This window comes from Oreochromis niloticus, linkage group LG13, assembly GCF_001858045.2.
Source record: "Oreochromis niloticus isolate F11D_XX linkage group LG13, O_niloticus_UMD_NMBU, whole genome shotgun sequence".
NCBI lineage: Eukaryota > Metazoa > Chordata > Actinopteri > Cichliformes > Cichlidae > Oreochromis > Oreochromis niloticus.
This window is the reverse complement of record NC_031978.2, coordinates 19,042,679-19,066,475: the sequence shown is the minus strand read 5'-3', so window position 1 is coordinate 19,066,475 and position 23,797 is coordinate 19,042,679. Positions and strand designations below refer to the sequence as shown.

Sequence of the window (23,797 nt, the reverse complement as noted above, 5' to 3'; positions counted from 1 at the left end):
TTTCTCCTGTCTTGATTTCATCTCCAGCTGGTTGCCACTTGATATCCCGATTTATTTTATTTATACTGACATAGTTATTTTGCTATGTGATGTTTTTATGCTGTAAGAAAATATGTTTCAGATAATTTTCTGACCTGACATCACCCCCTTGGTTTACATATTGGAAAAGCATTTAAAGCACTTTATTTTGCTGTGTTGTAAGTGATATGAGCAGTACAGTGATGCCATTTAAAGGAGAAACTAATATTATTTTTGTACACAAGTCAGCAGTTTTCACTTCTTCATCGGGCCAGCTCACTTCCTGAGAGAGAGAGACAGACTAAAAATGAGGACAAGGACAGTGGGAGAACCCCACAGCTGTGTGTTATTTCCCTATAAAGCCGTACCTACCACTGCAGATGCCTCAGACAGTGTGACTCTTTTCTTTTTTTTTTTGCTGCACGGACAGTCTGGCTCCAGAGAGAGAGAGTCGTCCGATCTATCCATCCAAGACGACATGGCAAGTAATGCTCGCATGACAGTCTCTATTTCCTTCCCTCTATCACCGTCTGTTCACATCAGCATTCCTGAGAGACAAGTCAGAGGTGTTACTGATAGCAACTATAGTGGTCCCTTTTCTGTGAGCATGTGAATGTCATTTGATTTGTTTCTTGGAGATTGGTTATTAAGCAGAGGACTGAGATTTCAGTATGGTCATTGTTTAGAGCCTGAATGCGCTTGCTTGCTTGTGTTATGGCTCTAGAGATGGCCCCGGTGGAGAAGGATACCTGCGGTGCACACAAGTTCAGTGCCATGAATCCTAACAGGACTCCACACATCAGTGACAAAGCAAAGGAACTAGCAGGTAAATCTTAGTTTTTAACTTGTTTTGTGTTGAATGTCATTATATACTACAAGCTGATTATTTATTTTAAGCTTAACTTCATCTGAGCTCTCAAATGAAGTAAAGCAGTAATTTTGTTTTGTCTTTTTCATCAGTGTTTCTGTATCCATCTGTGTGATCCTTGTACTGTCTGTGCGAGTATAAGCTGTTTCTATGGCCAAAGTTATGTTATTGCAAATGCTTCTCCTTCATAAAGTCTTAATGTTTAGTGTCATTTCTAAATAACAGACTGTTACAGAAATCTCAGTCAGCTCTTTCTTCTTACAGTGTCTCTGTACTCCATATTGATCTCATCCACCCTCTTGATTTCATGATTTGGGTGCTTTTTAACAGACTACAACCTTAGAACAAGCTGAACAGGAACAAGAACATCACACCCTCGAGACGTTTGGTTTTTACCACACAAATTACTGAGTGATTGAGGTAGTTTGGCATTTTCTGTCCGACTGTAAATCTCACCCTGAGGGAGACAGGATGCTTAACATGAGTGTTTACAATACAGTTTTGTTTGATTTGAACATATGTCCACCCAAAATCTGTTCTGCCAAATGTCTGCGATGGATTATACGGCCAAAGCTTACATACTTAAAAAAAAAACACACACACACAAAAAAAACACAGAGATTTAAAAAGACATTCTTTTAAAATGTTAATGTTAGGGCGGTCCAGTGGTTAGGGATGTTGCCTCCCAGCAAGATTGGCCTCAGTTTAATCTCCTGACAGGGGAAAAGCTTTCTAAGTGGATTTCAGTGTTTTCCGCTTTATGTGGATCTACTGCTCTAATGCTTTAGAAAAGTCTAATGGACTTTTCTCCAAAGTCTGAGTGATTGTGACTTAATTTTACTTTATCTGTTAATAGCTGTCAGATCAAGATGTTGCCTTGCAAACTTCATACACTGACTTGTGGCTGTGAATGATGCACCATCTCCTCTCTCAAGCAGACAGTTTTATCTAAAGGTTATTAATGGATTTCTAGTTCTTGTCTTGACTTCCTCTAAGTGACATTTTTAATGACATTTTCAGACAGAGGAAATTGAAACCTTTTTATAACTTGTCTCTGATTGTCGTGCGTCAATAAGCTTCATTTTTAGATCCTCACCAGGTGCTCAGCTGACTCAGGATCTCAGGGGAGTCGGCGCTAGGTGCTACTTCAGGTCTGAAGAAATAGAAAAATCGTGAAGTTCTGAAGATGTCCTTAGGAAAAAAAGTTGATGTTGATGAATTTATAACTAGAAGGATATCAAGACATTTGCACATACATTGCTGTTTTTTTAATGTCTATTCTAAAGTCATAAAACAGCTAAAGAAATGTTATATTTCTAAATGCCTGCTTGTCACAGGGGTTGAATTTATTTAATTCCACGTAAAGATATCAGCAAAATTTCCGAGATTTACAGCTATACGTCGACATCGCAGTGTCACATCTACTTTCACTGCATCATAACACTTAGTGGTGAGACTGATGTCAGTGGAATCAAATATATTGATCTGAGGTTGTACATCAGGGTTCACATGAGCCCATAATCAAATCTCCACAACCAGTTGTGGGGATTGTGAAGACTGTGGAGCAATAGAAAAGCTAAAAACACAGAAAAGGATGACAAGACAGAGGACACCAAGCCAGACGTATTTATAGATGGTGAGAAATTGATACTGAGAGTGTGCAGCAGAAGGCAGAGTGACTGATAAAGAGAAAGACCGAAGAGAAAGAGAGGGAGAGAGTAGGCAGGGCTCTAGGTATGTGAGAACAACAGCGTACTGGGCCAGTGGGACAGAGAGGGGGTGTCAGACGTAAAGGGAAGAGGGGAGCCAGAGGAGAGTGTGAGGTTAAGTGTGTGTGTGTGTGTGTATGTGTGTGTGAGTGTAAAATCAGACAGAGTGCAAGACTGTGAGCCAGGGAGAGAGATGCTCGAAGAGGATGAGGAGTAACAGGGCGAGGCAACAGCGAGAGGAGCCGGTAGAGCGTGTATGTGAGGAATAGTGTGTGAACAGAGGGATGCGGTCATGTCTCTGTGAGAAGGAGCAGTATAGCAACGGTAACCATGCTGAGCCCCAAGATAAAACAGGCACGCCGGGGTAAGCACAGTCCCTCCTCCCTTTCCTCCATCCTTCATCCAGGCTTCATTTTTCTGTCTTGCCTTCCTTTCTTGCTGCTTTCTGCTTCTTTTTTCTTTTCCTTTTTTATTTAACTTGCTGCTGCTGCAGAGCTTAGTCTGCTGTCTTTTTCATTGTGTATCATCAATATTGTTAGTGCTTTCACTGATAATGACATGCAGAGCAGTGTGTCCTTGCATCCTAGTGAACATTTTTACTAGCTATTTGATTCATTTTCTTGCATGATCCTGAGTGTAGTGGCTTCAGCTGTTCTGTCGAGAGCTTACTGAGTGTTAACAGGCTCTACTATAGGGTGATGTAATCCGACATGTCTTCCTCAGGTGATTACACTACCTTTATTCCTAGAAAATTAAATTCTGATAGAGATGAGGCACGTTGTAGTAAGCAGCAGTGGTGGGAAGATAATTATCCGTCTCAAAATCACCTGTATTCTGACGTGTGCACCTGAACGCATGACTGTATCTCTGTTCAAGGTTTCCCCAGCTATTTGGCTGTCAGTTTTTGGCAGGTGACAGAGATCCAATTGGGAGGAATGCGTGACTCTCTGCCCCTGTAAATCACAACAGCTGACTCTCAAACATAGTTCCTCTAATGCTGGGTAAAATCCATTTGTGACTACAGAAGTTGGGACACCAAATATATGTGCCTCTCACATGATATTGTGAAGATTAATATGGAAGCTGTAAATCAGAGGAACAGCTCCTGCCACCGAGATTATCATAAATACTTCCTGTGCTCTTCATAGCAAGTGGTTGCTAGATAACACACAGTTTGGCACACTGTTGCAGGTGCCATGGGCAGTTGTGACAGCTGCCACCCTAATTTGAGGGAAAAATGATTATTATTGTAATTGGTGTTCCGATACATCTTCTTCGTGAAGCCTCATATTTCTGTGGCTTTAGGCGAAGATGTTCCTTCGTTTCTCCCCTGGCAGCTGATCACTTGTTCTAGACCAGCCGTAAAAATCGGATCATAAAAGATGATGGGGTGGAGAAGTGCCTCCTCTTTCTCCTTCACGAATACAGTCAGAGAGTGCAGTAGCTGTAGTTGCTTGCCATGTCTTGTGCGCTTGCCATCTCTCATTTGCTGTAATGGTATCCTCCTTTGATTAGATTCCCAGCTCTGCTCTCCACTGACCCTTTTATGCAGCATCTTTTAGGGCAAATTCAAACAGCATCACAGAGCTGGGTCTGGATCTTACTCTGTTATGCTGGAAGACATTTACAAAACTGTGAATGATGTGGATGAAGCTCCTCTATTATCGGTATAGTTGGGTAATTACCGAAACATTTGAGTGGATAACATAAGGGCTTTAGTAAATCTTTTGAATCTATGGTATCTTTTGAGATACCATAGATTCAAAATTATGAGGAAGACCATTCTGACCTGAGCTGTGTTTATCATAATCACTAATAAATGTATTATTGCACCCTTATCTCATTCAAATGGTAATGACATATAATACATTTTATACTAATGACTGAATTATTTCAATAATAAATAAATAATTTACATTTCAATCATTTAAAAGTTGGAGCAGCTATCCACAAGGTGAAACCTCATAACATATATTCAAATACTACTACGGTTTCTACCACCACAGTGAGTCCTTATTATTTTAGATTAAACTCTTTATATATACATTTACAACACTTACAATCGGCTTAAATTGTAAACTACTCAGCGGTGAATAAAATAGTTTAAATCAGCTTCACTGCAACCAAACATGAAACCAAACAGCAAAACGCTACAGTAATGCATCATTAATAATCTTAACCAGCATGAGCCCTTTTACTTTTGATACTACAGTGGGCGGCTGTAGCTGACATGTTTGCAGCAGAGCGTATGACTATAGTTCTGTTCATGGCTTACATTCACTCAAATACTGAGTTGGGTAAGACGCTGTATTTTACTTCAGTATTACAATTTTTTTAGCTTTACTTTCTACTTTTACTGTGTTAATCATTAATCTCAAAATATTCAGGTGTTGCTATGTTAACTAACAGACCTGAAAACTTCTTCCATCACTGGTTATTACCACTGAGCTTATAAAAATAGCTCCTAAGTGATAATGTTAAAGGTTAGGTGAGAAGTAATAGTTGACAGAATAATAAAAATCAGTTCCTTCTTGACGTTTTGTTTTGCTTTTATATAGAAGTATGAGACATTATATCTGCTGTATTTATAAACCTTGATCAGCCTGCTTCAGCTGTCGTTTTGGAAATGACTGCTTCACGCAGTTATTCTTCTTCCTTCTCAGCAATCATGACTCTGCAAAGGAAGGATGTCCAGCAAGGGGAGAAATAGAAATGAGGAGTCCAGACAGAGAGCTGATAACAGAGAGAGAGAAAGAGAGAGGGAGGGAGAGGAAGAGAGAGATGAAGAGAAGAAACAGGAGAGGGAAAGGAAAGAGAGATCTCTGTCCAGGCCCTTAAAGATACCTTCCCTGCTGTCCTCAGCAGAAAGCAAAATGCAATTAACAAGGAAAAAAGATGCCATTGATTTCTCTCTTCTCCCCTCTGCCTGTGCCTTGTGTTTATCTCTCTCTTTTCTCTCGCTGGTTGACTCCCCAGGGATCGCTCCACTGTCACAGTTTTTGCTCCATTCCTTTGGCATACAGATGCTAATATATAATCCATATTTTAAGTCAGTCAAAGCACAGTCTGATCCAAAGCAAAACCCGTCTATGTATAGCAATGAGACTGGAAATAATGAATGCCCTTGTTAACATCTGAAACAAATAAAAAAAATGAACAGAAATAGATAGGTTTCTGAAAACAAGATGGCTTTGCAGTGAAATGGAGGCATTCCCTTTGTAGGCTGAATTCAGATGAAATCTTGATGCATGGCCCATGCTGTGGGCTTAGCGGTACCCGAGGGAGACTACAAAGAAAGATTTAGAAAATTACTTATCCTGTGTCTTTATGGAATATTGTCTCTGTCACTCTTTTTCTGATCTCAATGTGTGTACCCATGCAGCGCGGTCCAAAAGCATGGTTCTCGGAGAGTTGACAAGGGTTTCCAGGCCCTGTTCTCCTCTGGATCATGAGAAAGCGCTGAAGGCGGGCTGGCTCAAGAGACAGCGGAGTATCATGAAAAACTGGCAGCTGCGCTGGTTTGTCCTGAGGAGTGAAGCTCTGTATTTCTACAAGGATCAGGATGAAAGCAAAGCACAGGTATTGCAAAATAGCACATACGAGGCATTGACATGATGTCACCTGTTGCAATGCTGCTCTGTTATATTCCATCGTATTCCCCCTGAAACGTCTGAGCCAACTTCTTGAACTGATCCGATTAGTATTTAGAACCCAAAGCTGATCACTCAACTGTGTTTTTCAACTAAAATAAAACCAGATGTGTTTTCCATTCTCTTAAATAGCCAAGTGAAATAAAAGTGACCATGTTTTTTTTTAACTGCTTGCTAAATGAAATACTTGGTGTCGAGCTATGGCTGGGTAAATATCATTATCTTTCACACAGAAAATCAACTCCATTAAGACCTCCCCACAGTCTCCATTAAAGCCATAGTGTGTTGTTACTGCCCTGACACATACACTGATTATGTGGTAACTACCTACCCTGTGGTTGTGTCTGAAGCACTTAGTTCTTGACCTTTGACCCTATCTGTGCTGAAAGGATCAAAAATGCTAGTACATCAGGAAGCACCAGTAGGATAAGTAGATGAAGAGATGTTTCCCTGAGTCATTCCTCCCTCCATCATCATTGCCTCCCTCTGTTGGACAATTGCCCAGAGTCTTGTGTACTCAGCGCTCCATAATATTTAACATTCACTACATGCCCTTGTCTAGAACCTCTGATATCTCACACCTTCCTCGCCTTTCTCCGGCAGGGTTGTATTCCTCTTCAGGGTAGTCAGGTCAATGAGGTGCCTGCCAATCAGGACGAGTCTGGTCGCCACCTTTTTGAAATTGTTCCAGGTGAGTTGGCACAGTGACAGTTCTGTTATATAAGGAAACAAGTAAGTAAATAAGCCTTGTTCAAGAGATGCTGAACAATCCGTTTAGCACCGAGTGCCAAATAGAAAACCACGCACTTGGCTCCCTTTAGATTTTTAGGTCAAACTTTATGTTTTACCTAGCAGTACTTTTCTCTGTGTTGCTTAAAATTGTGATCAGACTATACATGCAGCAAAGCATATCCTCTGTTTAACCTGTGCTGGTCTCTCTTGTACCATCTGGTAGTTTTAGATGGTCACAGTGAAGAACGATTTTAGGATATTAAGATGCCTCCCTGATGTCATTGTTCAAAATGTCACTATATATAGATATACATAAATCATGCTTACAGTGAGCTTAAAGTGCAATGAATTCTAACAGATAAAAGTACTCAGCTGTAAATAAATGTGCCCCACTGCAACTAAACGTAAAAGGAAAATCCTCCAGTAATGCATGCTTAATAATTAATGTAATTAGAATATAATGTAGCCCAGACTGGGGCCATTTTCATACACAGTGAGCACTTTTACTTTTGATACTGATAGTGATATATTGCTAAATGCATTCACTAGGTGTATGTTTGAGCCACTGTACTCTGTGTAGATATTACAGTTTTTACTTTGACAATTCTAAGGCTTCATATATCAGGATGTGATAAAAAAAAAAAATCATTTGATCCTTAACAAGGTCTAAAATTATTTAAATACAACCTGAAATGAACAACAACAACACTTACATATTACACAAATTTTTATTTAACAAAAATTAATCCAAAATGCAAAAGCAGTGTATAAAAAACTATGTGATTCACATTCAAATGCTCTTGTAAAACCACTTTTAGCGATGATAACTTCACGTTATTATTTCTCGTATGATTTTATCAGTGTCTCAGATTATTGTCGAGGAATTGTGTCCCACTCTTCTTTACAACTTCGTGTTCATGGAGGTTTGTGGGCATTCATTTATCCACAGCATGCTTAAGATCCCTCCACAGTATTTCATGGTTGAGGTCTCGACCTTGACTGGGACATTTCACACCTTGATTCTTTTCATTTTCAACCATTTTGTTGTAGATTTGCTGGCGCGGTTTTGATCGTTGCCCACTTGAATTGCCCAGTTTCAGCTTAGCTTTATCTTTCAGACTGATGACCTCACATTCGACCTCAGGTCCTTTGGCTGCAAAACAAGCCCAAATCACAATCCACCACTGGGCTTGACAGTTTGTGCTAAAATGCTATGTTTGATTTTGTCTGTCCAAAGAAGGTTTTTAACCCTCCTAAGCCAAGCTGCAATGTTCTTTTTGGAATTAAGACGCTTTCTATTGGCAACTGTTTCAGACAGATTATTCTACTGTCATGAACTTTAACTTTTAACATGCTAACTGAGGCCTGTAGAGTCTTATCTCTTAAGTTTTTTGTTTGTTTGTTTTCAGTTTCTCTGAGTATTTCATGGTCCGACCATTGGGTGAATTTACTGGGACTTCGACTTCTGGGGAAGGCTGGCAAAGGTCTTAAACGTTTTCCCCTTTGGAATGATCTTTCTCACAGTAAAATGATAGATTTCAAATTGTTTGGAAATCAACTTCCCACATTGATAGACAGCAAAAATTGCATCTCCAAGATCATTAGTGACATATTTCCTCCTAGGCATTGTGTTGGTTAATATCTGAATCCTCCAGAGAAGCAAACTGCCAAACATCTACTTTCTAGATGATCACTGTCTGGTGATCAGTAAATTAAATACATTTGATCAGCAGGACCTGGCTCTTACTTACCTCCTTAATTCCTATCAAAGTAGTAAGGGTGCACTTAGCTTTTGACACACTGCTTCTGCATTATGGCTTAGCATGTGTTAAATAAATAACAACACAGTTTTGTAGTTCATCTGAGGTTGTATTTACATAATTTTAAGACCTGCAGATTATTTTTATCATATGTGGATACATAAAATCTCAATTTAAAAGGGATTGCTCTTTCTTTTTACCATGACCACCTTCCTGCTGTTCGATGGATTTGAATATTAATATCCAAAATTCCTTTAATTTTTTTAGACAGTACTGTACTTTTATTTATTTACCACCTTACATAAAATCAGTTGTTTCAGTTCTTTTTACAGAAGCATGAATATCAAATTGTCATTGCAATATAAGTGGATTTTTTTTCCTCATACATTAAATTTAGGAAGCGGTTCCAGAAATATATAAAACACATTTGTTTTAGGAAAACGGCTGGCAATAAATATGTAGAGTTTGTAATAAATGGTTTATTATATGCAAATACACTGCCCTCAGTCTCATGTGATCTTGTAGGCAAAGACTGTCTTGTTGAAAAAACAGTGTGAAAACACACGTGAGGAAAGGTCCAGGACAGAGAGAGAAAAGAGTGAAAAGCATGGTGCAGTTGCTGGTGTCCCATGGGAAGCCTTCTCTTTCTGGGTTGTTTGTCTCTCACACACAACACACTATGCAGCACAGTGCAGGACTTAGCAATGAATGCAGGTACTGATATGTATTCTGCCCAATGAGCCATGTGCAATCCTTGCTAAATCCACTTTTCCAATCCTGTGTTTTGTATTGCTTTTTCTAAAACATGTGAGTTAAGTTTTATGCTTTTATCTCTGCTGAGTATTTCCACCTCTTCAAAGGCAAAGGGAGAGAATTCCACATAGGGTAATCAAAGCTGTGCTGAAATGAACTAAATGTCAAACTGAAATGTCATCCCGGGTGGCATCAAGCTGTGTTCACCCAGAGGAAGAAAAGCAGAGCTGCATGATTGTGTCTTTGTACTTTACAGGGGCGCTTGAGCTAATGAGGTTATTGAGAATACTGATATTGATATTAGCAGTTGGTGGAGATTGTTTGCAAATGAGATCTGTAAACAAAGTAATTCTGCAAAGTCACTTGTGTTTGATTCCATATGTTTAATAGTGGGTTTGAAATGTGCTTGTCATTATTCCATAGTGACCAAGACAAAATTGAAGCATGGCTTTCTTTTCAGCAGGGGCTGGAGAAAAGGATCGAACTGGTATAAGCCATGAATCATTCCTGCTGATGGCCAGCTCCCAGAGCGACATGGAAGAATGGGTCAGAGCCATACGTAGAGCTATATGGGCTCCACTCGGTGGAGGTTTGAGTCTTTAAAATGTCCTTGTATAGACACACATGAACACAGAAGGGTCTGCATGCCTTAAAAAATGGATACGGGGTTTGTATAAGAAATATTTTGAGCTATTAGTCACATGAATTTCTTGATTTTGTGACTGAAGGTGTCTTTGGGCAGCACCTAGAGGAGACAATGTTGTATGAATCCCAATGTGGCCCTCAGAGACTAGTCCCTGTGCTGGTTGAGCAGTGTGTATGCTTCATCCGTGAAAATGGACTCAAGGAGGAGGGCCTTTTCAGGGCCCCCGGACAGACCAATCATGTTAGAGAACTGCAGGATGCCTTTGACCGCGGTGAGAAGCCAGTGTTTGACAGGTGAGGCAGTGGGACGGGGAATTTTATCCACAACAGTATGCTAAGCCATTATCTGTATGGAATAGTACTCTATATTGTGCATTCCTTTTCTCTTTCAGTTCCACAGACGTCCACACAGTGGCATCACTGTTAAAGCTGTACATACGAGAGCTGCCAGAGCCTATAATCCCATTCTCCAAATACACACAGTTTCTCTCTTGCGCTCAGCTTCTTACCAAAGATAAAGAAATGGTATTGAATTGTCTACTTAAGACTTTACTGGTACATTTCAAAATCTGTTCTTGGCAATGAACATCTACTTTTTTCCAAGGGTATTACAGAGCTCGGCAAACAGGTGAAATCACTTCCTCAGGTCAACTACAACCTCCTTGAGTACATCTGCAAGTACGTAAACTGTATCTTGTCGCCTATATATATCAGTGCTGATGTCATTGTGATGGGACTTATTATTCTGTCTTCACGGCTTCACAACTGATGATTTGTCAGCCTATCAAACCAGAGACATTCATTACACCCACATTGTCTTCATCAGGGGAAGTGACATCACTGTGCATAATTGCATATCTTCTCTAACTCCTTACATTATGGAAAAAAATCCCACGCACCAGTCACAATGAGACCTCTCAATCATCTGACCTGATTATTTTTTTAAAGCCAGCTTTAGCAAAGCTTAGCACTGATGATTATATGAAAATAAGTTTTGCTTTTGGTTGTGTCTGTTCAGGTTTCTGGATGAGGTGCAGTCTCACTCCAATGAGAATAAGATGAGTGTTCAGAACCTGGCCACTGTGTTTGGACCTAATATCCTTCGACCCAGAGTGGAGGATCCAGTCACCATGATGGAGGGTTAGAGAGCATATCGATCTTTGCTAATTTAATGCAAATTTGTGAACAAAAGCTTGCCTTTCAATCGGTGTGTACAAAGTTTCAAGATAACTTGAGAAATTTGTTGTATTTTTGTTTGGCATTCTAAACAGGAAGTACGCAGGTGCAGCACCTAATGACTGTGCTGATTAGTGAACACTCCCGACTTTACCAACGTGAGGAGCCAGAAACAGAGATTAAGGTTCCCATACAGCGCCAGGAGAGCCAAAAGTGCAAGGTGGAATGGCTTTCACAAGAAGACCCTGACCACCCACATCCCTCAGGGACAAGCTCCAAAACGCCTAACGAAAAAGCCCAATCTTCCACTTCTTCTACAGACATTAAGCTAACAGCAGTGAGCCCTGTTACACTGGACAAGGGTGAGGAAGGTCAGACTGAAGGGAAGAGCAAAAGCAAGACAGAGGAAGACATCAAGACTGAAGGAAAAGTTGGAAGCGAGGCAGCTGTTAGCCCTAGCAAACAGGCTAAAGCCTTGCCTTCCTGGAGGTCCACCTTCAAGGGCAGTGCAACCTCAGGTGGGCCAAGAGGGAAAATAGGGGGATCTGCAGGGGACGTGTCAGCTGCCGGGGGGAGCAACTGGTTAATGAATGGCCTGTCATCCCTCCGAGCCCACAGACGTACCACCTCATCTGGGGAGAGACTAAAAGACTCAACTCTATCGCTAAAGGATTCAACCCTCTCCCTTAAAGAAACTACTCTTAAAGACTCTCACAGAGACTCTGATGAAGACTCTTCTCGAACATCCTTGTCTCACAGAGCTCTCCACCAATCCCACAGACTGTCTGCTTATGACAACGTGGCCCCCTCCAGTCTAAGTCTACCTGCTGACACTTCGTCCATCTGGACGTCTTATGAAATTTCATTGTCTGAACCAGAAGGGAGCGATAAAGCAACAAAATTAGAACCGAGTCAAGAGAGGCCCACACAGTTGAAGGACTGTGCAAATACTTTGGATCACAGTCCAAGCTGCAATGAAGATGATGATCTTGCAGAAACAAATGAAGATGCCACAAGCAAGGTGGCCCAGCTCAAGCAGGAACTGAAGAAACAGAGGACGAGCTATGAAGCCCATATCCGCAAGTAAGAATTAGTCATTTGTCATTCTGTTTAGAATAGCCATTCAAAATCAAAATGTATTATTTATTTATTCATTATTATTAATACATGTAAAAGTTATTATTAATTATATTTATTTCATTTGAGGTTGGAGGAGTCCTGTTCCAACTACCAGTCCCAGATAAACCGCCTCGAGGAGGAGCTAGACCAGGAGAAGAAGAAGTTTCACATGCTGGAGATCCGACTCAGGAACTCAGAGCGGGCACATCAAGATGCAGAAAATCGCAACATTCTCCTTCAGCAAGAGATGGAGGAATTCTTCAAAACCCTCGGAGATCTGACTACAGGAGCAACACGGACCAAATAGACCAGACCAGCCTGCCTTCATCTGGTCCATCAGTGGAGGAGGAGCTCAGTTACTGGGACGCCCAACCAGCCCCAAAGCTTTGAAGACCAAATACCTCTAGCGCAGTACTAATTGCCATCTTTTAGTACAGCTCTCTTGTGCCTACACTGACCAGTGCCGGTGCCAAACAAGAACTCCTCTGGACCAAGCACCTCTTATTTGTCATTCCTTGCTGTTATACACCATAGGTCATTTAATTAGCAATTGAAATTTCCTTGTAAGAAACCAGAAAAGGCCTTACTAAAAATTATGAGGTAGTGCTTACATAGATATGTTATTGTTGATGCTGATATTCTAGAAAGAAATGTAAGCTTTCAGTAAAAGAAAGAATAATGTGAGACGTTAAAATTCAACTCTTTTATTTGCAGGAGTTGAAGGTTGACACTTTCCATTTTCTGATGTATATATTTGGTCTGTTAGTGAGGCAAGTGACCTTCCCAAAAGACACCATGAAAGGTTAACTCGTTGCTGACAGTGTTTGGCCAATCAGAAGAATGCGTCGTACCAGTGGTGCTGAATGGCTCTTTTTTCCCCACATGTACCTGCACTAATATCAGATTTACTCAGAGGCAAAATCCTGCTTAGTCTCTTCTATTGGTTTCATTTGTAAGGACAATGAAGGAGGAGCAAAAAAAAAATAAAAAAATTGAATTGTGGCCAAGAAAGGGTCAGGACAGCGTCACATTCCCCAAAGTGCATTTTGGGAGCTGATGCTAGAGGTTACTGCCTGGAGTGCCCTACCATGAAAAAAAAAAGGCAAAAAGGACATTTTGGGAATTTGAGCCTCACAAAAAGTTATCCTGGCAAAAGCAAATGTCTGTTTCCCGACTCTCTGAAAGCATAAATACAGTGCAATCTACAGTAAAATGTACAGATCTGTCACTAACTTTACTAATCCATGAACTATACTGCACAGAAAACAAAATGCATATAAATAGTGCTTCTGGATTAAATGTACATTACATACAATGCATCCTAGCTTGAAATAAACAAATAAATAAATAAATACAGAAAACAATACAGAAAAAAATATATATTTTTTTGCATTTCTTTCAAAATGATGTGTGCCAAGATACTGTTTCTTCACAAACATGTTTGAATGAGTGCATGTGTGAGGTAGAACTCAGAAAGATGCACCACAGAAGAGAGGAGCATCTGCGATGGAAGAGAACTAAAAATCATGGGATTGAGTAAGGGCACTTAAATTAAATATCTTAAATATCAGAGAGCTGTAGATAATATCAGACAGTAGGATAAAGTGACTAATTTAGACTTGGTGTCTGGTGATGTCCCCAAAACAGCACTCATTCTAGCCAGTAGGGTTGTTACAGCGCTCACAGTAATCATCGACTCATTCTACATTTCTACTCGCTCTCTTTTCATCCAGCTCTTGCTCATCCAACAGACCGTCAACTACAAATTACATCTAAGTAAAAGAACTAGTCAGAATACAATCAGTTTACAGTACGCTATAGTAACAAAAAAAAAAATTAAACAGTGTCAGGGCATTGACCGTTAGACTGTTTGCTATAAATATGGTAACTTTGATGCACCAAGGGGCCCTTTCTACAAGATGAGGAACAATATCAAAATAAAATCATCGGTTTGCATTAAGATCCAAGATGAAGTGTGCTATAGTTTACTGTTAGACAGAATTAGTGTTCATTCAAATGCCCCTCCCAACCCACCCCCACCCAAAAACAAAAAACTATACAAAAATATACTCAACATAATTGTAGTGCTAACGGTATGGCATCTGAATTTGTAGTACTAGCTAAAAAAAGAAAAAAAATCAGATCCGTCTCTTTCATAACATACATCACAGTTTCACATCAAAACTCTCTGCAGCAAAAATACAGTAATAATGATACAATTGCAAACCACAGTCATTTACAGCTTTATATTGGGGGGGGGGGACAATCTGTACATTAAAAAGCACGGCTCTACAAACTAACATGAAACCCTCTCCCATCACACACGCTGATGAGAAAGGACATTTCCGCGTTGTTTGCATGTATGTGCACTGCGTGTGTAACGTTATCTGCAGCAGGCCAGCGCACCCAAAGAGGTGTGACCGTCTAAGCTGCTGTCTGTTTCCGAGGTCATGGTGGGGTCACTGCTTGGGTCAGTGGGCTCTGTGGACATGGACGAGACGTCATTGGCCGAAGAGGAAGAGGAAGATGTGGGCTGAGGAGGGCTGTCGATCACTGCTGCACCTGTGCTGCGAAAAACACACATCAACGCCTAGGTTTCGTCAAAAATACACAGGTTAGTGACATTTTCTGGTGTTTTCAGAATTCATACGTCAATAGGGTATTTTAGACACAGCTAAACAACGTACTTGTGCAAAGTCTCGATACTTACATACAAGAAAAATATGTTCTTATAGAATCGAGCAATGTAATTACAAGAAAATAAGCTACTTTCTGCCACAAATGATTTATATTATGATGGGACTGGGCAAGCAGGATGTGCATCATTTACTTTGGCTCGGGAGATTAAGTGGGTCATCCCACTCCATCCCACTCTCTTCATCTCGTACTGTATAGCCCTCTGAGAGGTCAGTAAGACTAGAAAGCCAAGATATATCAGTGCAGTCCATCTTGATGTCTCCCTTGCTTTACTAATAAACCATTTGTGCATTACTCAGTCATGCTCAGAGAGTGGGTGTCTGAATCTTATGAAACTACAACTTGTCTTGTTATCTGATAAACAAACATTATGTGAAAAAAAATATTGCAGATGAATCCTTTCCACCTTCTTATCTCCCTAAGTTCTCAAGATCACTCACCTAAAGGAGACGGCTGGCCTCTTATTACTCCGTTCCTTGTCCATTCCTCCCATTCACTCACTTCCTTATAAATCAGCTCTGCAAAAAAAGGAAAATTTTTTCATTCAAGCTGGTGGGAGGGAGAGAGGAATCATCATATGCTTTCCCGTATAGCTGGAGTGTACTGCATACTGTACGGTCCAAATAGCAACATGTTACTAATTTGGACTGGCTGTGCTGGTGTGACCCTTCTAAAAATGATTGAGGGGTCATTATCACCTGGCAGGGATAAGGATGAGCTCATCCTGCTGCATAACTGAAAGTGATATTTACTCACAATCTTAAGTCCTCTCATGCCCAATAGAGTCAGGTTCCCCACAGTGGAAAACACTAACTGAGAGGCTTTAAAAAGGTGTCTAAAGTCACTCCATACACCATCTGGCAGCCATGGCAAAGATGCAGAGCTTCATCTGATGTTTCTTTGCATTTATACAGTCAATCCTGCTCTATTGGATCTCTTTGGACATGTTTTTTTGTGCTTTATTTTAATAGAAATTGATTAGGTCGCTTCATCACCATTCATAACATCCTTATCACAAACTCTGACCACCTGGTAATTTGCCACAGCGTCATCATACTAAGTATCACTTTCAATCATCACAGCTTTCTGGTTCATTTCTGTGTGGCGTCTGTGTGGCAGGTAAATAATAAACTAAGAGTCAAACATTTACAGTGACAGGAGGCTGTCTAACCTTTCCACTCTTCCACGGTGTGCTCCCTTTCATCCAGCTGTTTGTCTGGGATTTTTGGTGGGGGCTGAGAAAGAGAAAATGGTTTAAATGGCACGTTGGTGGAACAAGAGTGATGCCAAGTTTCCACTGAAAGTGAAGTGATTAAAATCTCATGTAACACATTCGAGAATCACGCAGTATCAGCGATCCACTTACCGCTTCCACTTCAGCTGGATCATACCAAACGTTAATATAGGGGTGCTGCAGGGCCTCGTCTACCGAAATACGCTTGGAGGCGTCGATTACTAACATCTTGGATAAGAGATCTCTAGCTTGGCTTGCTGTGGGGGGTTAACAAAAAAAATGATAGCAATTAAGATCCCATGCTATTGATCACAAGGATGTCATTTGATGAATCATTTATTGGTTGTTTAAGTCATGACAAGAAACACCACCTTTCAGTTTGTTGTGATCAGAGTCGGCAGGGAAGAGAACATCTGGGAAGAGTTTCTCAAAGCTGTATCCAGCATAGCGGGGCCTGTTTTCTACGTACGTTCTTACTGAGTGGTTCAGCTTCATTAGAAAGTCCTGAGATGGCGTGCCTAGCTGCTCAATTACCTTGTTCCACTGGTCGATGTCTGAAGTGTAAATGTTAAGGGAAAAGGCCACATACATACGCTCCAAAAGACCATAAGGGCAACATGACATTTAGCTTTCTTTGAGGTGCACACACTAACAGCTCTACTCACATATCTGCACACCAACTCTAGACTACTTGATCTATGGTGACATGGCTATTCACTCTTTTCCTATTCAGCCAATACATAACTATAGTGTGTACTCTCTCGGCGGCTACCACCATTTATTATCTAGATTTGCCTGCATTTTATCTCGATATGTGGAAGCAGCAAAGGAATGACAGAGGTAATGTTGGTGGAATGGCGGAGTGAAAAACTCTCGGGATGATGGTGGATCTCTTCACACTAGATGAAGTGATGACACAGTGATAAATCAATGATGGGGAAGGATACGATCAGTGCCAGGGAACAACACACTTCCCCTGATCATCTCAGCCACAATGCATCCCACTGACCATACATCCACTGGAGGTGGACATTTAGATGGCAGGGAGGTGGACATGCAAACAAAAACGGTGAAGAGAAGGGAAAAAAAGGACACAAATGAACAAAAATAAAACAAAGTGAGAAGAATGTAAAACGGAACAGAAGAGGTGCGACGATTAGAACAGAAGTGAAGCCGCGACAGCCGGATGTGGGTGTGCTCGAGTGGGAGAAAGCATTGTTGAACAGACAGTTAATGACGTGATGATGAAACGGATAGGAAAATTGACCGGAGAAAAATCTGACAGAAACTTTAAAAAAGACTGTTAAAAATAACGGTGAGGAAGAATTTAAAAGACACAAGGATACAGTCCCTTCCTGGGAAAAGGATTTTATGCCGAACCATTTCCGCTAGTATGCAGCCCACAGACCATATGTCCACTGAACAAAGCCAATAAGAGGTAAGGAGAATGCACAGCAACAGGTTAGTTATATATAAGAGGTGAGTTAGCAAGCAATTTCCCTTCATGCAGCTTAAAGCAAGCAAGATTTATCTCTGAATATCAATTAAAGCCTCATACTATGGTGCAACGGAAGTTCATTTTTTTACACTGAAAATCTAAAATAGCACACGGTGTAGACTAATAAGATACAGCACAAAGGAAATCACCCACCATTGGCTTGGTAGCCCATGCCCAGGATAACCTCTGGTGCTCTGTAGTACCGTGTAACTACATATGGTGTCATCAGGAGGCCAGTCGCAGCTGTCCGAGCCAAGCCGAAGTCTAAAATCTTTAGTGTGCAATCTGACTTGACGACAATATTACTGGGCTTGAGGTCCTACAGAGGAGCAAACAAGCAAAATGGCTTAGAACCTCCTTCTCCGTTTCAACGAAAGGAAGATGTGTTTACTGAGATGTTTTCCTCACTTTCATATAAATCTAATGGCAACAGGCTGATGTTTCATGCTAAGGAGAAAATAATGCTTCTTTCTTGAACAATGTTTGATCAATACTCGTTTCAGTAAGCGGCAATTATCTGGTATCGGTGCCACAATTTCAAGCACACTTGGCTGCATGTTTCTTGCAATACTGATGCTCTTGTAAATCACAGTGCATCCATTCATTTCACACCTGCTTCTCACTGATCCATATGGGAAAATGATTCACCTTCCATCGTCAGAGGAGGTGAGAAGTCTGTATCAGCTCACACGAGCTGATAGAAAATCAGGATTTTGTTCAAAGATGTTTTATTAGGAATGTTTGTTCTGTCGTTTAGTAGCTATAACAACATATGCTCTATAATAACAATATATTTATAAAGTAATCAGATTTCTGTTGGGGTTTAGTCATTAAAACTGTATTGAAAGACTGCATTCACCACCTAAAGGTGTGCCGGATGACCGTTTGCCCTAACACCTCAGTGTCAAGTATCACAGCAGGTTTAACAGGTCAGAACACTCCCTGGCATTAGTGTGTGTATTCATGGCCAGCTGATGCTTACCCTGTGAATGATGCCCGCAGCATGGAGGTGTTTTATACCGCACAACATCTGATAGAGCAGATAGGAGAGCCTCTCGTGGTCTAGCTCCATCTGTATGACCTGGCACAGGTTGGCATCCATCAGCTCCATCACCAAGTATCTGACGGAGCGGAAACCGTTTACAGTTTAAGCTAAAGAGGCATTTCAAGCAAACACATGACAAGATTCATTATATTTAGATTGCATACTGCCTGTATTACTTGATACTTACACATCTTGGAATTCTTCTAATGATTTTTGTGGTGTAAATACATTTAACAGACCAATGATCTGCGGGCATAAAGTTGCATTACAATCAAAATCATATTTTTGTGGCATTTCAAAATAAAATACAACTTGGGTCGCATGCACACTCGAACACACTGAAACCATTACAATGTCTCCTACTGGCGAAAAGTATCTGAGTACTTTGCACACTTACATTTTTGTGATTGACACATTTCATTAGGACTAGCTCTCTGTACGCCCTCTTGGCATGGGTCTGATTTTGAAACGGCCGGCTCAGCTTCTTGATGGCAACATTTCTTTCAAGGTTTTGGTCATAAGCAGAGCTGAAGAGCACATAAATCAGCATAAATGGGTGTAAGACATGATAAAAAAATAACGATACTCAAGTTCAACACCTTCGATGTCTGAGCTTGTAACATAAAGCGGCACAATTTACAACTGATGTGGGATTGAATTTTAGTTTCATCAGTAACAGAAGGTGTCATTAAATTAGATTGTCGTGGACTAATGGAAAGAGTGACCGCTATTTCTCCAAGCAGCTGTTGACTGAATACGAATGAGGCTGAACCACTCACCAGACGATACCCTGTGCTCCTGATCCAATGGGTCTTAAATTCTGGTATCGCTTCAGCACGGTGAATGTTGAGTCCCCCACATCGACGCTGTAGAACTCCTTTTCTCTCTTGTTTTTATTCATGGTGAAATCTTTGATTACTGCCTTCTGTGCATCCAAAAATGTCCTCTGTGGAGACGGAGATGCGTTTAAATATTTTGCAGAGCCAGAACTAAACAATAGATATCACACTTGCCCTTCCCTGCTCCAGAGAAAGCAGATTAGGAGTAAAGGAGAAAAGAGAGCGCTGAATTTCACACTAAGAGCATGCGCTGCAATTCCTCATCTCAGCAAACTTCGAAACGCACCAAGACGGCAGATTTGATATCGTCAGCCGTGGTGGCAGAACAGCAGGCCCCGGGGAGGTCTACTTCATCATATGAAACACAACTCGCAGAGTGACTCCATCACATGGAAAATCAAGCCCGGTGATAATTCCGCTGAGTTTGGACCCCAGCCCAGGAATCCAGCTCAGTTCTACAAGCAGGTCCTCCACGGGCACATGTTAACTGGGTCAGGTTCCACCATGAGACTGCGAGCCCAGATAATACACAACACACGGACGCCGACTGGTGCGCACGATGTTCATCAAACTGAAACGCCTAAAACCTAAAAAAGGAGAAAAACTAAGCAGCTTCCTTTCACTTTCTTCAGTTCTTACATAAGCGACATAATCACCCTCCCCATTCTCATTCTTCCACTCTTCCGACACACACAGTCCATATGAGGGATATAATTGCCAGAATGAAGTGAGTCAGCTCTCCTTCTGTTCCTCCAACGTCACAAAGACGTCCATAACATCCACCTCCCTCACAACATGAAAATAGACATGCTGCTTCTTTTTATATTCCAGACCGGAAGACAATTGTGCTCATCCAAGTTATGACGGCTTAAACGGCACCGCTGTTGGTATGTAGCGATGGCCGTGATATGAATAGTTATTAGCTGCTCATACGACGGATGATCTAAGCCATTATTTTTTGCAGTAATGGCTATCTGTGATGATAATTCGGGCCAGATGATTACAGTGAGGAAATTGCACTTGCTATCTTCTTGTGCCCTATATTCATACTTGGTCACACACTGTGTTAATATCAATGTCCCTAATGTGAAATAACCGGTATTGATGCCTAGAACTGCACGTGGCAGCAGCAAATTCCTCTAAAATCAATTGCCTTACTGCTAGATTGCAGTTATGTGTCAGCTGCAGTATTTACAAGGATTGCAGCAGCCACATTAGTAGTCTCATGCAGCACTCAAGAGGCTGGGAGTTTGGATGGATTTAAAGGCATGCAGAGTGCTGCGAATCATCGAGCAGCTCCAGGCTTTCTGCAAAAGCACAAATACAGCAGGGTCATTCACAGAGTTCACTGCCTTCTAATGATTCACCATTTATTTTCTATAAATAGAAAAAGTTGCTTCACTCTATTGATTTAACAAATAGCTTCCAAAGTCTATGCTTCATTCAGTCAGCTCCTAGCGATACATATAAACATTAACACAGGAAAACCAGCATTTGCAATTTACCACAGCAGGATACAATCTCCCACTGTCCCAGCTTACATGCATCACTCATCAACAGACACAAGGGATGTGTCAGCCATGTACATGTTTATTAGAGTTTGCCTCGTGGATACTTTCTGTCATATAGCAACCTTAAAATATGCTCAATCAAAAGTTTAGACAACCTGCTTTCCAGCGCACACGCGCAGAGAATGTACGGGAAAAGACTACAACAAGAAAACGACCGCGCTGAGCCTCAGCGTTACACATTAATAACAGAGACCGAGTGAAGGACCGCTATTATTCATCTTCAACCCATGTCAGAGTGTTAACCTTGGACACACGACCCCTCGTCTTGTCCTGTCGATGGCAGAGATAGCTGGCGGTGATAATAACATATTAACTGACGATATGACAGTCAGGCCCTGATTTTGACACAGTCGGTGATGACACCGGCCGGCTTCTCCCTGAATCCGTGAGTGAACCGTACACGGACTATTAGACTTTGACGACATTTAAAACAAACAAGAGGGATTCTGTTAATCAGTGAGGCTACAATGTAACACAACAGCCGCTCGGTGAAGCGGCGTGAACGTAGCCACTTACGACCCTCCCCCCACGACCAAACAATAAGCACGTCTGAGGAGCGGAGGTGCGAATCCTCCTCTTACCTCTGTCATCAAATCATCAAACTATCGATCCCCCGGCTGCTCGTTCAGCGGTGAAACGTTCCGGGGCTGCGGGCTATTTGTTTATGCCGCCGCTGAATGATCATTTATTCGGCTGCGCGGCTTAAAAATACATGACCTCACCAAATTTATTGCCTACGTTTCCATCTGACTGCCACTGACAGGCCGGGACTCGCAGTGCGCACGGGGCATGCGTCCCACCAACACGACGTCACTCGTGCACAGAGACACACCCACCTCCTCCTCCATCCATCCTTGCTTCCGCTTATGTATCCAGCTATTTGAAAACAGTTTTGGCCAACTTCCGTTTGAAAAATATATTTATTCTGCATACTTTATACTCGTTATGCCCACAGTAAACTTGTTGTAGAGGGCTGGCAGTTCCGAAAATGGATAAATATTCTATTGTTAAGGGAAATTAATCAGAGCCCCCGTAAAAATAATGATCATACTTCTAGTCAACAAAGCTCAGCAATGCAGAAATGTGATTTCTATCTTTCAGTTTGTAATGAAAAGTGAATAATCAAAGTGAATGTCATACAATTTACCCACACAGCCATAAAGACAGTGGAAGTTCCAGGCTGTGTGAATCATAAAGCACACAGGTCAGACAGAATAGGTGTCACGTTTTTTGTTTTCCTGTAAGTAAAACAAAAAACGTTGACACCGATCCCAACCTCTTCCTAAAACTGACCTTGTTGCAAAATCCTTCACAGGGGTATGACGTGAAGGTATGAAGTGAAGCTCTGGAACAGCTCCAAGCAAAGGGAATTCATAGAGTTTTTTATACTGTTTTTCCCTCCTTTGTCAAATCTGTTAGGTTATTATTTTATTTTGAATAGTCTAGAACTGAAGATATTTCCTTTAATTTTATCTATCTATCTATCTATCTATCTATCTATCTATCTATCTATCTATCTATCTATCTATCTATCTATCTATCATTTTTCAACGTAGTAAATATTGGGTTTCTCACATCAATGATGCTAGTTTAAATTTCTATTTTACCTTAGTTAAACTGTGAGTATTTCTCATATATAAGCTTTATTACAGTGGTTTCAATAAAATTATTTCAAAGTTGGACACGTCTTTTCCCGGAATAGTCACTGATGTAGCGGAACAGAAAAAATAATATTGAATTGAAGGTAATATTTATTATCCCCTGTAAGCTGTTGGGTAATTTGTAGAGGATGAAGGCTCTGCAGAAATCCACAGCATATTATGAAAAAGGGTACCATCTACAGTCCATCCATCAGTTCCTTCACCCAGACCGGCGTACACTACACCAGCGTACGCTGCACGGAGCCTGCGAAGGCATGTGACTGAGTAAGGACATGAGATAAAATTATGTTAACTTAGCGCTGAGTAGTTTAAATTCTCCCAGCACCCACCTCACAACCCTGGACGGTCGTTATTCATCTTTGTCCCTGCGTAGGTACAGGCCCTGCAGAGACAAGCTGCGCGCAAAAAAAAGACCTGGACAGCGATGGATAAACGTCCCAGTACAGACTCCCGCAGCAAGACGAGGCTACTACGGTTTCTTACCCCCTGTTCGAAGAGAGCCCGCAGTGTTATGATCATTGTTGAGGAGCAGCCCCACAGCCGCAAGCTCCTGCCCACTGGCGTGGCCGAGATCGTCCGTTCTACCCGGGCTTCTCTGTAGCGCACCAACCCCGGGGATCCACCGCACCTTTGGGCGTCAGACGGATTAGTTAAATCGGTGTAGCTGATCTCACCCCACCGGCTATTGGTGGCTCTGACCCGTCGTTGTCAAACCGCGGGGCTAATCCAATCAAGTGTTTAAAGACGAGACGCCAAGAATAGCGCCAATTACAGTAAAAAGTTTCAGATCTTCAGCGTGGTGAGTGTGGTAATAGTGCAATT

The 23,797-nt window shown here is 41.3% G+C and overlaps 2 protein-coding genes and 1 long non-coding RNA gene across 16 annotated transcripts; 1 reads left to right on the top strand and 2 right to left on the bottom strand.

Annotated features, from left to right (window-relative positions):
* LOC102081932 (uncharacterized) lies at positions 1-2,444 on the bottom strand. The gene is made up of 3 exons (XR_003213559.1): positions 1,983-2,444; positions 391-566; positions 1-301 (listed from the first exon to the last, which is right to left on the bottom strand). It is a non-coding gene; the product is annotated as an uncharacterized LOC102081932 (long non-coding RNA).
* On the top strand, positions 370-13,631 carry arhgap22a (Rho GTPase activating protein 22a). 9 transcript variants are annotated; one of them, XM_025897697.1, is made up of 12 exons: positions 370-499; positions 743-844; positions 5,978-6,174; positions 6,849-6,936; positions 8,387-8,461; positions 9,951-10,079; positions 10,219-10,429; positions 10,528-10,660; positions 10,740-10,813; positions 11,154-11,275; positions 11,407-12,394; positions 12,518-13,631. In XM_025897697.1, the coding sequence occupies exons 2-12, from the start codon at positions 745-747 to the stop codon at positions 12,735-12,737; spliced, it is 2,337 nt and encodes a 778-aa protein (XP_025753482.1). In that variant the 5' UTR covers positions 370-499; positions 743-744; the 3' UTR covers positions 12,738-13,631. The 9 variants fall into 9 exon arrangements, with proteins under 9 accessions (XP_025753482.1, XP_025753481.1, XP_025753483.1 ...); XM_025897696.1 differs by having other exon boundaries at positions 448-503; XM_025897698.1 differs by lacking the exon at positions 370-499 and adding an exon at positions 539-619.
* On the bottom strand, positions 13,119-23,590 carry mapk8a (mitogen-activated protein kinase 8a). Of its 6 annotated transcripts, none has more exons than XM_003441067.5 (12): positions 23,459-23,590; positions 19,684-19,850; positions 19,302-19,431; positions 19,092-19,150; positions 18,842-18,980; positions 18,013-18,178; positions 17,708-17,779; positions 16,733-16,915; positions 16,494-16,618; positions 16,299-16,362; positions 15,568-15,645; positions 13,119-14,992 (listed from the first exon to the last, which is right to left on the bottom strand). In XM_003441067.5, the coding sequence occupies exons 1-12, from the start codon at positions 23,492-23,494 to the stop codon at positions 14,814-14,816; spliced, it is 1,398 nt and encodes a 465-aa protein (XP_003441115.2). In that variant the 5' UTR covers positions 23,495-23,590; the 3' UTR covers positions 13,119-14,813. The 6 variants fall into 6 exon arrangements, with proteins under 6 accessions (XP_003441115.2, XP_003441114.2, XP_025753488.1 ...); XM_003441066.5 differs by lacking the exon at positions 17,708-17,779 and adding an exon at positions 17,309-17,380; XM_025897703.1 differs by lacking the exon at positions 23,459-23,590 and adding an exon at positions 23,305-23,434.
* Between the last annotated feature and the right edge of the window lie 207 nt (positions 23,591-23,797).